This window comes from Lotus japonicus, chromosome 4, assembly GCF_012489685.1.
Source record: "Lotus japonicus ecotype B-129 chromosome 4, LjGifu_v1.2".
In the NCBI taxonomy this organism is placed as follows: Eukaryota; Viridiplantae; Streptophyta; class Magnoliopsida; order Fabales; family Fabaceae; genus Lotus; species Lotus japonicus.
In genome coordinates this window covers 65,334,345-65,345,117 of record NC_080044.1, presented here as the reverse complement: position 1 = coordinate 65,345,117, position 10,773 = coordinate 65,334,345, and the positions used below count along the sequence as shown (strand labels likewise).

Genomic DNA, 10,773 nt, shown 5'->3' with positions numbered 1-10,773 from the left:
TTATACCAAAACATGAGAATTTTCTATCTCGCACTCTTATTCTCAAGAATGCATTTTAAAACCCACGTAACAAACAAGTGTTAAATTTCTCATCCCACCCATTTAATTTCTCACCCTACTTAAAATTTCAATACTCCAAAATACCCATTTCCCCTCTCTCCATTCATTTCCCTCATCCTTTTATTCATTTGTTGGAGCATTCTGAGTTGTAAAACTCAAAACACGAACATCTTATTTTAAATTTCAGTTTTTAAAATCCGGAACATATATCGGGTTTTAAAATTCACAGAAATGTTTGGATTTGTGTTTCAGGAATTAAAAATCTGAAACACATTTGATAAACATTCCTTTTTTTAAAACTCGGAAACAAAAGTACAATATATGTTAAAAATAACATAAGCCGAGTTTTAAAATTCTCGAAAGTGTTTAGTTTTTTGTTTCGAAAATCGAAAACCCAAAACAAATAGTATGAAACTATGAATTATGTTTCGGGTTTTAAAATCCTGAAAGAGTACCACACATTTTGGGTTTTCAGAACTCGATAAAGAATTTAAGTTGAGATATTATAATATTTTACCAAAAAGTGTGATGTGAAATTGAACTCTCTAACAAAGGCTCCCTAAGGAGGCGTTTGTTTCAAGATTTGGAAAGAGATTCCCGGGAATATGAAGGTTGAGAATGAACATTCCTGCGTTTGTTACAATATTGGAAACTATGATTCCTGGGTATTAATCATTCCCGGGAATAAAATAACTTCCACCATTCCCATGATTTCCTTCATATTGATTCCCATGAAAAAGGTTGGGAATCTTACATTCCCATGGGAAAGATGAATGTAACTTCCCACTTCTTCAACAATTTATCATTTTTACCTTTATTTTTAAGTTTTTTTAATTTTTAAATTAAGAAAATTTTAAAATGTTCCCGAGAATACAAAATACTTACCAAACACATTTATAAAATTTACCCAGGAATAACACCGGTAATCATATTCCTTGAAACAAACGCCCCCTAAGAGTTAAGGCCCATCAACTCAGCCTAGCCCAGCCCACTCTCCTGCAATTCCCATCTTCCATTCCCTCTACTCACTTCTCTTCTTACCCTAAACCCAAAAAAACCCCTTCTTCTCTGAAGCTCACACTCTACACCACACTCAACTCTCTCCAATCTCACTGCATCTTCCAAAATGGACGATAGCTTGTACGACGAGTTCGGCAACTACATCGGACCCGAAATCGAGTCCGACCAAGACTCCGACAGAGAACCTTCCGACGACGAACAGCCTTCCGACGCCGACACCGCCCAACCTTCCGACGGCGAGGCTCCCGCCACCAATGGCTGGATCACCGCATCCGGCGACCCCAACGACGTCGACATGGTCGACAACCAGGTGGTCCTGGCGGAGGACAAGAAGTACTACCCCACCGCCGAAGAAGTCTTCGGCGAAGATGTGGAAACCCTAGTCATGGATGAAGATGAACAGCCACTGGAGCAACCCATTATCAAGCCTGTGAGGAAGATGAAGTTCGAGGTTGGCGTGAAGGATTCGTCAACCTACGTTTCGTCACAATTTCTTCTGGGTCTCATGTCGAACCCTTCGTTGGCTAGGAATGTGGCTCTTGTGGGGCACTTGCAGCATGGGAAGACGGTGTTCATGGATATGCTGGTGGAGCAGACTCACCATATGTCCACGTTTGATTCACAGAGTGAGAAGCATTTGCGGTATACTGATACGAGGATTGATGAACAGGAGAGGAGGATTTCGATCAAGGCTGTGCCCATGACGATGGTGCTGGAGGATAGTAACTCCAAGTCGTATTTGTGTAATATTATGGATACTCCTGGCCATGTTAACTTCTCCGATGAAATGACCGCCGCTTTGAGGCTCGCTGATGGTGCTGTTTTGGTCGTTGATGCTGCTGAGGGAGTGATGGTAACCCTTTTTCTTCTTCCCATTCCCTTGTTAATTAGTGCTGTTGATCCATTTTGATGTTTAGACTTTTGGGTGTTGGTCAATTTCAGCTGAGAGTAAATTGCATTTCCAAATCTATATAGGCATATAGAGGGAAAAAAAGACGTAGAAGATGTCATTAGAAAGGAAAAGGGTAAGGTGTGTATAAAAATTGGCTTGGGAAAAGGGTTAAAATCAGGGTTTGAATAACAATTAGTATGCTCTATCATTTTTCAAACTTATACGAAGACTATGATCTATTTGTTAGGTTATTATACCAGAAGTAATAATAATGTTACAGAATTGTGACATACAAAAAAACTACGTTAAAAAGTATAATTACGTGGGTGAACCATAAATTAGGGATAGAAATCAGCTAACTAGACCGATCATATAATATGGAGCTTACAATGTTTATTCATCTAATTGCGTTCAATGCTGATTTACCTAGTATCAGTTACAATGACATAACTGCATAACGTTGAGCTTTTAGTTCTTGGGATTTGTAGGTAAACACTGAGAGAGCAATTCGCCATGCGATTCAGGAGCGACTGCCCATTGTTGTTGTACTCAATAAGGTACACTAATTCTTCCTTAACATGAATGTCAGCTGTAGGTCTTAGTCTTACATATACTCCTGTTTTATTCCTAGTTGTTAAGTGTTGTGTTTTTAGGTTGACAGGATCATAACTGAACTTAAACTACCCCCAAAAGATGCTTATCATAAAATAAGGCATACTTTGGAAGTCATTAACACTCACATATCTGCTGCCTCCTCGACTGCGGGTGATGTCCAAGTTATAGATCCAGTTGCTGGGAATGTTTGTTTTGCAAGTGGCACTGCTGGGTGGTCTTTTACATTGCAATCATTTGCTAAATTGTATGGGAAGCTACATGGAGTTCCTTTGGAGCCTAATAAATTTGCTTCTCGCCTTTGGGGAGACTACTATTTTCATCCTGATACCAGAACCTTCAAAAAGAAACCCCCTGTCAGTGGAGGAGAACGATCTTTTGTTGAGTTTGTACTGGAGCCGCTTTACAAGATATATAGCCAAGTAATTGGGGAGCATAAGAAAAGTGTGGAGACAACTCTAGCAGAACTTGGAGTTACTCTAAGTAATGCAGCTTATAGATTAAATGTTAGACCATTGCTAAGGCTGGCTTGTAGCTCTGTTTTTGGTCAAGCTTCAGGTTTCACTGATATGCTTGTTCAGCATATACCTTCCCCGAGAGATGCCGCAGTAAAGAAAGTTGATCATATATATACCGGACTGAAAGACTCATCCATCTACAAAGCCATGACACAGTGTGATTCTTCAGGGCCCCTAATGGTTAATGTGACCAAGCTGTATCCAAAGTCTGATTGTAGTGTCTTTGATGCTTTTGGTCGAGTTTATAGTGGCAAGATACAGACTGGACAGACAGTACGTGTTCTGGGAGAAGGATACTCACCGGATGATGAGGAGGACATGACTGTAAAAGAAGTAACTAAGTTGTGGGTATATCAAGCCCGTGATAGGATGCCAATATCGGAGGCTCCTCCAGGTTCTTGGGTTCTTATTGAAGGTGTGGATGCTTCAATCATGAAAACCGCCACTCTATGTAATGTCGATTATGATGAGGATGTATACATATTCCGCCCTCTCCTGTTCAATACTCTGTCAGTGGTGAAAACAGCGACTGAGCCATTAAATCCAAGCGAGTTGCCTAAAATGGTGGAGGGCCTGAGGAAAATTAGCAAGAGTTATCCTTTAGCGGTTACTAAAGTTGAGGAGTCTGGGGAGCACACTATACTAGGGACTGGCGAGCTGTACTTGGATTCAATTATGAAGGACCTAAGAGAGCTCTATTCTGAAGTCGAAGTCAAGGTCTTATATTATTTCCCTTTTCCCTTCTCAGTTCTCCTGTCATGGATTTTCATTCCCTTTTTGGGCTAGACATTGACTTATAAGCTGTTCCTTTATTGAAGATTATCCTTTACTCTGTATTTGTAGGTAGCAGATCCTGTAGTTTCGTTTTGTGAAACTGTTGTTGAATCTTCATCAATGAAATGTTTTGCTGAAACACCAAACAAGAAGAATAAAATAACAATGGTAGGTGTCTTCCTGTCTATCTTATTGTGGAGGCTTCTTGAAGTATAATATGCAGCTTAAGAATACTTTTATTTTACTGAGACTGATTTATTGTTCATTTCATTCATGATAACCTTGCTCATTCTTTAGATTGCTGAGCCACTAGAAAGAGGTCTTGCTGAAGACATAGAGAATGGTGTTGTTAGCACTGACTGGAATAGAAAGAAACTGGGTGAATTTTTCCAGACTAAATATGACTGGGATCTTCTTGCTGCGCGATCAATCTGGGCATTTGGCCCTGATAAGCAGGTAAGTCTCTGTATCTGTCTATTGCTCTGTCTGTCTCCTGGAATTTGTGTGTAACATATTCAAGGATAATGCAGGGCCCCAATATTCTGTTGGACGACACCCTTCCAACTGAAGTTGACAAGAACCTGCTAAATGCTGTTAAGGACTCCATTGTTCAGGGGTAGGCATACAATACATTGAACTATTTAGATGTGTTGATCAATTAATCGTATATTGTAAATTTTATTTTATTTTTGTTATTTAACAGATTTCAATGGGGTGCACGAGAAGGACCTCTTTGCGATGAGCCCATCAGAAATGTTAAGTTTAAGATTGTTGATGCAAGGATTGCCCCAGAGCCACTTAATCGGGGATCTGGCCAAATCATTCCAACTGCTCGACGAGTGGCTTATTCATCTTTCCTTATGGCTACCCCTAGGTTAATGGAACCAGTATATTATGTAGAGGTATATTCTTGTTATTTTATACTTCATTTATGGCTGCGTATCAAATTTGGTTGTAATCATTGTGGTTTCTGACATTTTAACTCATTGATTATTACATATTGTCAGAAAGATCTGCATTCAAGCTGTTTAGCAGAGCATGTTCACCATTTTAATTTAAAAGCATGGCTAATTAAGTATGGCCAGAATAATATAATTTACAGAAGCTAGCAAAATCATTCTTATATTTACACTAATTCTAGATTGAATTTTGAGACCAATAATTTTACTATTTCACTGATACTTGCTATGATGGCAATGTTATTCTACTGGCCTTTGCATCAGATTCAAACTCCAATAGATTGTGTATCTGCGATCTACACTGTATTGTCTCGTAGGCGTGGACATGTTACTGCTGATGTTCCTCAACCAGGCACCCCTGCTTATTTAGTTAAGGTTAGTACCTAACCTTGGCTTTGTAATCTGTTTAATGGGTTGCTTCGTTAGACTGCTATGGTTTTGAGGATGTTCTGAGTATCAGGTTGAGTTTCTCTGTTTGAATCAAAAACTTGGTTTACTGACTTTGTCCCCCCCATCTTTCAGGCATTTTTACCCGTGATAGAATCTTTTGGTTTTGAGACTGACTTGAGATACCATACACAAGGTCAAGCATTTTGCGTCTCAGTTTTTGATCATTGGGCTATTGTTCCTGGTGATCCTTTGGACAAAGGCATTGTTTTGCGTCCCCTTGAACCGGCACCAATCCAGCATCTTGCCCGTGAGTTTATGGTAAAGACAAGGCGTAGAAAGGTATATGCTCTTCCTCCTTCATATAATTGCGCTCTTTTTTTTAATTTATATTTTTTCTCGGAGGTGTTATGTTTAATGATATTATATTCCACATTTATGCTGTCACCTTTGTAACTGCTGATTTATTTATCCTTTTATGAGAAAGGTAAAGAAAATGAAAATATTTGCAAGTAGAAGACATGGTCATGCAAAGTATATTTGTGAAATATCTGGTGGGAAGAGCATATATTCTAACTGGCTACTGCAAAGCATTTAATACATGTTGCTCTTGCAGGGAATGAGTGAGGATGTGAGCATAAGTAAGTTCTTTGATGAGGCTATGATGGTGGAACTGGCACAGCAAGAGGCAGATCTTCATCAACAGATGATGTGATCTTCACTAAAGTTTCTGCTCGATTTGATCTTCATTTTGGATTTTTCTCAGAAGCTCAGGAGTTAAGCCTGTTCCACTGTGAAACTGAGTACAAGCAGTTGCATGATACAAGCAAATTATTGGTGCAGTACTCGTGAGTTGGCAGGGGTTTGGCACAGCTATTTCACGTACTGATGCAAGCTCTTATGTCACTGAAAGAGAATTGAATTATCAGTCTATTGTCCAATTGAAAAAAGCTTTCTTGTTTCTATCTAATTGTGTTGATTGGATCATGTTGATCTTATAACTTATTGTAGGAAACAAAACACTTAGAAAGAAAAAAGAAGTTAATTGTATGAAAGATACCACATAGGTTTAAGAGAATTCTATTTTCGATGAAGCTACTGTGTAACAATTATAGCATGAGCCAAAACACAACCAGCTGATGCAGAACTGCACTTATGATATATTTGTCTGTGATCTAGATTTTATGGATGTGAACAATTCGCTAAATGGCTGGTGTAAATCGCTTTCTCAATCGTTTTGGTACTCTTGTCTAATGTTCATGTTGTATTCCACTTTTCAAGCCTGTCTGCATCATTTATGTTGGTATACTACTATTTTCTTTATGTGGCATTTAGGAGGTGGTTGTTGGATGATAAAGTGATTTTGAATTCTGATGTGGTTAGTCAATTTATGTTGCTTCAACCATATCAGGGGCCCCTTGATAATTAATATCAAACATACTTTTCCATGAGTGGAATTAAAACAATTTTAGTAGTGTTTTCTATGTTTTTTTTCCTTTCATCAGAGTTGGGAGGAATGTCACGCTCCAGAACAGTTTCCAGATCCTATCCATTATAGGTGTTTACTTATTTTGATCAAATTAGATCTTAAGGGAAAAAGACATGATGTAGTACTAGTACTAGTGTAGGTAGCTTGGTGCATCTGCATATATAGCCCATCTACCGTAAGATGCTTGACAGCAAAACAGATTAAATTACTGAGAAATTAAATGCTTGTCATGTTGTTTGCACAACTCACATTGTCCAAGATATACATATTTTCCCAGTAACAATGGGAAAAAAACAACCATACAATGGTATACATTTTATTTGAATTTGGCATCCCAGTTAGTATCTTTCTCTATCCCCTTAAGGATCAATGACAAGAGGAAGTGGGAAGGTACAGATAAATTTATGTACACATTCTCAGCTCAAAAAACAATAGAAGAAAAATCATCTTGCAGAGAAGAATGCTCTATCCTTCTAGCAGACATTTAAGATTCTGCAGTCCCTCAGCAGATATACTTCTCCTGAATCTAGGCCTTTCAACAACCACAGGTGGTGGTGGATCTGAGTGAAAACACACCATCACAACTGTCAAGTTGTCTGTTGCTCCTCTCTTCATTGCTTCCCCTATAATTTCCTTGCAACACTGTCTCACATCATTGTGCTCTTGAAGCCTCCTTCGAGCAAAATCAACGGCATTTTGGCTGCGAAAAACGTCCCAGATTCCATCACTGCCGATTATCAGGAATTCATCTTCCTTGGTCAGTGTCACCAGTTTAAGTTCAGGCTCGGCACTCAAGGGTCCTCCTCTTCCACTCATTTCCTTCATTCCTTCAAGATGCCAGTCGCCTAGAGCACGAGTGACACCTAACTGACCATTCAGGTAGCCGTCATCAATGAATCCTCCTAGAGACTCGACCCGCGTCCTTTCTTTCATGCACAAGGGCCTGTGATCCTTGGACATTTCCATGACCGCTCCAGACCGGGATAGAACAGCGCGGCAGTCTCCGGCGTTGGCTACAAGTAAAGACCTGAACAGGACAAATGACATTTATTTTGCAGCATCAAATGTCTATTCAAAACAGTTCAACAGGGTCCTATTATTTGATATTATAAGTGAACAAGAATAAATCCTGAAAGTAAAGATCTTGTGATGTTAGACACTGCATCTGACTTTAAAGTAGTATGCCTTTCACAAATGAGCTGGGAAGTTGGAACACTATCATGTGGCTATAAAGGCCTAGAAGTGTGTTTGGTTTTCCGTTGGGAAACTGCAAAATCAGTTTTAGTAGAGTAAAATCAATTATGGATGAAAATATTGATATTTGAGAGCCATCAACTCTAGTAGAAGCTAGAGCTAGTAGTTTCTGTGTTGAACATAATCAATTGTGAGATTTTACAACTCAATTTCACAACATTATCCAACAAAACTCACTTTTTCATAAATGTATCTAAACGTAATTCACTTCACTTCCAGCTCATTTTTAGTATAATCAATTTTACCAAAATCTATTGTGACAAACGCTGATCCAAGCACGCAATAAGAACTATGGAGATGAATGCTAACCTTCCCAATATAATTGCAGTGAGTGCAGTTGTACCCGAAGACTCACTAGAGCATGTCTTAGCAAACTCTGCATCAGTCTCCAAAAATGACTTTGTCACCACCTTCTCAAGTTCCAAAGGGAAGTCTGCATCCTCAACAATCACCCTCGGCAGATGATCACGGACAAATTGTGCCGCACTCTTCCCTCCATGTCCATCAAATACCTGCATAGAAATCCATTTGCCCTTACATGTCAAATCCTGATTGAAAAGATGTATATCGCCCTACAAAAGATGGCTAATAGATGTTTATCCTCTTTTTGCCCGGAGTGAATTTTTCTAGCTTGTATAATTTGTTTTACGCACACCTTTTCAGGTCTAAAAGGGGAAGAGGAGTATGGCAATGATGAAAAAGAAAAACTACAATCTCACCATTGGAAAAATTGAAACAAGAAAAATATTATGGAAGACATGATCTTATATCTCCTAACTTTGATTCATAGCATCATATAATGTTATCTGGTCATTGTCTAGTTGAATAAAATCTAACTACGAGTTCATTTGCTTGCTAAATTTGTAGGATAGGAAACTTCTGAGCCATGAAATTTCTGACAACCGGTAATTAGCTTAGTGCATGTTTGGAAACTCTTCTACAGTTGATTCTAAAGTCAGGAACTCAGGATCAATTCCGAGAATTCCGCGAGGAAGCTTTTCACAAGTCTTAGAATTGATTAAGAGAAGCTGATCTAGACATGCTATGTCAATAAGATTGCTTACACCATAGAAGGAAATGGCTTCCTCGCCGAGCACATTATATCCAAATTTCTTTGCCAAGTCTCCAATGCATATGTGGGTATCCTCCATGTAAGGGCGACCTCCAATATCAGACCACTCTCCAGACCGAAGAGTAGGGACAAAATTCATCATGTTATGTTTTTTCTCGGTAGTTTCTGCATCCTCACATATGCTTTCCAGCTAAAAAGGTACCACAGCAGAAAACAAAGAAACAAATGAGACAAGATAGTGGAAAGTGGAAACACTATGCAGAGAAAAGGTTAAAATATAGAAGATGCTAAGCAACCTCAAGATTCAAGAAATCCATGAAGAGTAAGAAATATAAAAGTCTCAGAAAGTATACAAACACAATTACTAGCCTAACAAATAAGAATCCTTTAGAATATGAACAATGATCATAATTTACACTGTAAATGATGATTCAACTGATAGCACAATCAAATTCCACTTTATTTTACCAGGTACACAAATTTAGTGCATGTTTTGATACACCGTAGATTTTCACGTTCGAAGGAGAATTAATTCTACGAAAAAGGCTAGTAAAGCTACTCTTAGTAGCTTTTGTGGTAGCAGAATTAATTCTGAGAGATTTAAGCGTGAATCCAAACATGTTAGTAGACTTCAATACATCAAAGAATCACATCTTCTATGAAAGGCTAGCATCAGCTAGCCTTTGATCCTCACATCTGAGAGAAATTCAAGATCCCTTCACCCTTAAAAATCACATTTCATTTGCAGGTTTTCTTCCACTGAAAACTCACAAGCATCATTCTAGGAAAGGATGAGCAGCCATGTATATGGATACAAACCAATGTCTAACTGAAAAAGGACAATTGGATAAAAAAAAATTGCCTCAACAAAATGAAGAAAAAACAGTAATTAAAGCCCATAAGCTATTAAGCACTATGGATTATGGAAGTCCAACAAGCCTGATTGAAAGAGTATCTTCAAAAACTAGCTTATAGTATACGCAAAAAACAGAACAAATAAAAAAACAGGGAAAAATTTGACAACCCATTAAGCAACAAATGGAAGAGAGGACCAGGGAACCCAAATTCTTACAGGAAATGAATTTGCAACACTGAATTGGTCTCTTTGAGAAGAGTCTTTTTCCATGTTTTCCATCTGGGTATGCAAGGGAACACAATGCAAAGGCCATGACACCCTTCTTCTGTTGTTATCAACTTCTCCCTCCATATCTTGAGCAACTTGCTCACCGTCCTGCACACACATGGTGACAATACAAGTAGTGGGTGGGTAAAGGCAAGTGGTACCTCCAGCTCAGGAATTTGCAGTTGTAGGCATAGAAGTTATCAGAAAGTGATCAATGTCATGAACAACTAGCTCCACATGTGAGGGACTTGAAAGGTATTTTGTAGCTTAATTGTAGTAAAGAGAGAGAAGAAGATTCTTAGAATATGTTGGGAAAATGATGGAGGTTTCTGTGTTTATAGTAATATTGGTGTGAGTACAACTAGAAAGGAGTGTGAAAGAGAAAACGAGAGCCGTTAAGTTCTAGATTTTTGTATGAAAAGCGTGGTCCAAAATTGTTGGTTGGATTAAGCAAGGTATCCCACCACGATCATTGTCAGACTAATCTCTCAAATCACGGACAACATATTTAACCGTAGAAGATTGGTTAGAGTTTATTTCTCCATTCATAAGAGTGATGAGATTCAATTACTTGTTAAAGAGATGAAGTGTTAACCAATATGTAAAACTATTG

The 10,773-nt window shown here is 38.5% G+C and overlaps 2 protein-coding genes across 2 annotated transcripts; one reads left to right on the top strand and one right to left on the bottom strand.

The window, feature by feature from the left end:
- Positions 1-1,082: 1,082 nt before the first annotated feature.
- Positions 1,083-6,429, top strand: LOC130714645 (110 kDa U5 small nuclear ribonucleoprotein component CLO). Its single transcript, XM_057564565.1, has 10 exons — positions 1,083-1,933; positions 2,461-2,529; positions 2,626-3,819; positions 3,946-4,044; positions 4,174-4,332; positions 4,407-4,492; positions 4,580-4,778; positions 5,100-5,210; positions 5,358-5,564; positions 5,839-6,429. Exons 1-10 carry the CDS (start codon positions 1,187-1,189, stop codon positions 5,935-5,937), a joined length of 2,970 nt encoding a protein of 989 aa, XP_057420548.1. The 5' UTR covers positions 1,083-1,186; the 3' UTR covers positions 5,938-6,429.
- Positions 6,430-6,887: 458 nt separating this feature from the next.
- Positions 6,888-10,497, bottom strand: LOC130714646 (probable protein phosphatase 2C 27). The gene is made up of 4 exons (XM_057564566.1): positions 10,110-10,497; positions 9,030-9,227; positions 8,275-8,477; positions 6,888-7,738 (listed from the first exon to the last, which is right to left on the bottom strand). The coding sequence occupies exons 1-4, from the start codon at positions 10,278-10,280 to the stop codon at positions 7,177-7,179; spliced, it is 1,134 nt and encodes a 377-aa protein (XP_057420549.1). The 5' UTR covers positions 10,281-10,497; the 3' UTR covers positions 6,888-7,176.
- Positions 10,498-10,773: the final 276 nt, after the last annotated feature.

Coding starts and splice junctions, on each gene's coding strand:
- LOC130714645 (XM_057564565.1), top strand. CDS start 1,187: ATGGACGATAGCTTGTACGACGAGTTCGGCAACTACATCGGACCCGAA. Junction 3,820..3,945: donor ATTCTGAAGTCGAAGTCAAG/GTCTTATATTAT, acceptor CTGTATTTGTAG/GTAGCAGATCCTGTAGTTTC. Junction 4,493..4,579: donor AAGGACTCCATTGTTCAGGG/GTAGGCATACAA, acceptor GTTATTTAACAG/ATTTCAATGGGGTGCACGAG.
- LOC130714646 (XM_057564566.1), bottom strand. CDS start 10,280: ATGTGTGTGCAGGACGGTGAGCAAGTTGCTCAAGATATGGAGGGAGAA. Junction 9,228..10,109: donor GTGTTGCAAATTCATTTCCT/GTAAGAATTTGG, acceptor GTACCTTTTTAG/CTGGAAAGCATATGTGAGGA. Junction 8,478..9,029: donor AAGCCATTTCCTTCTATGGT/GTAAGCAATCTT, acceptor ATTTCTATGCAG/GTATTTGATGGACATGGAGG.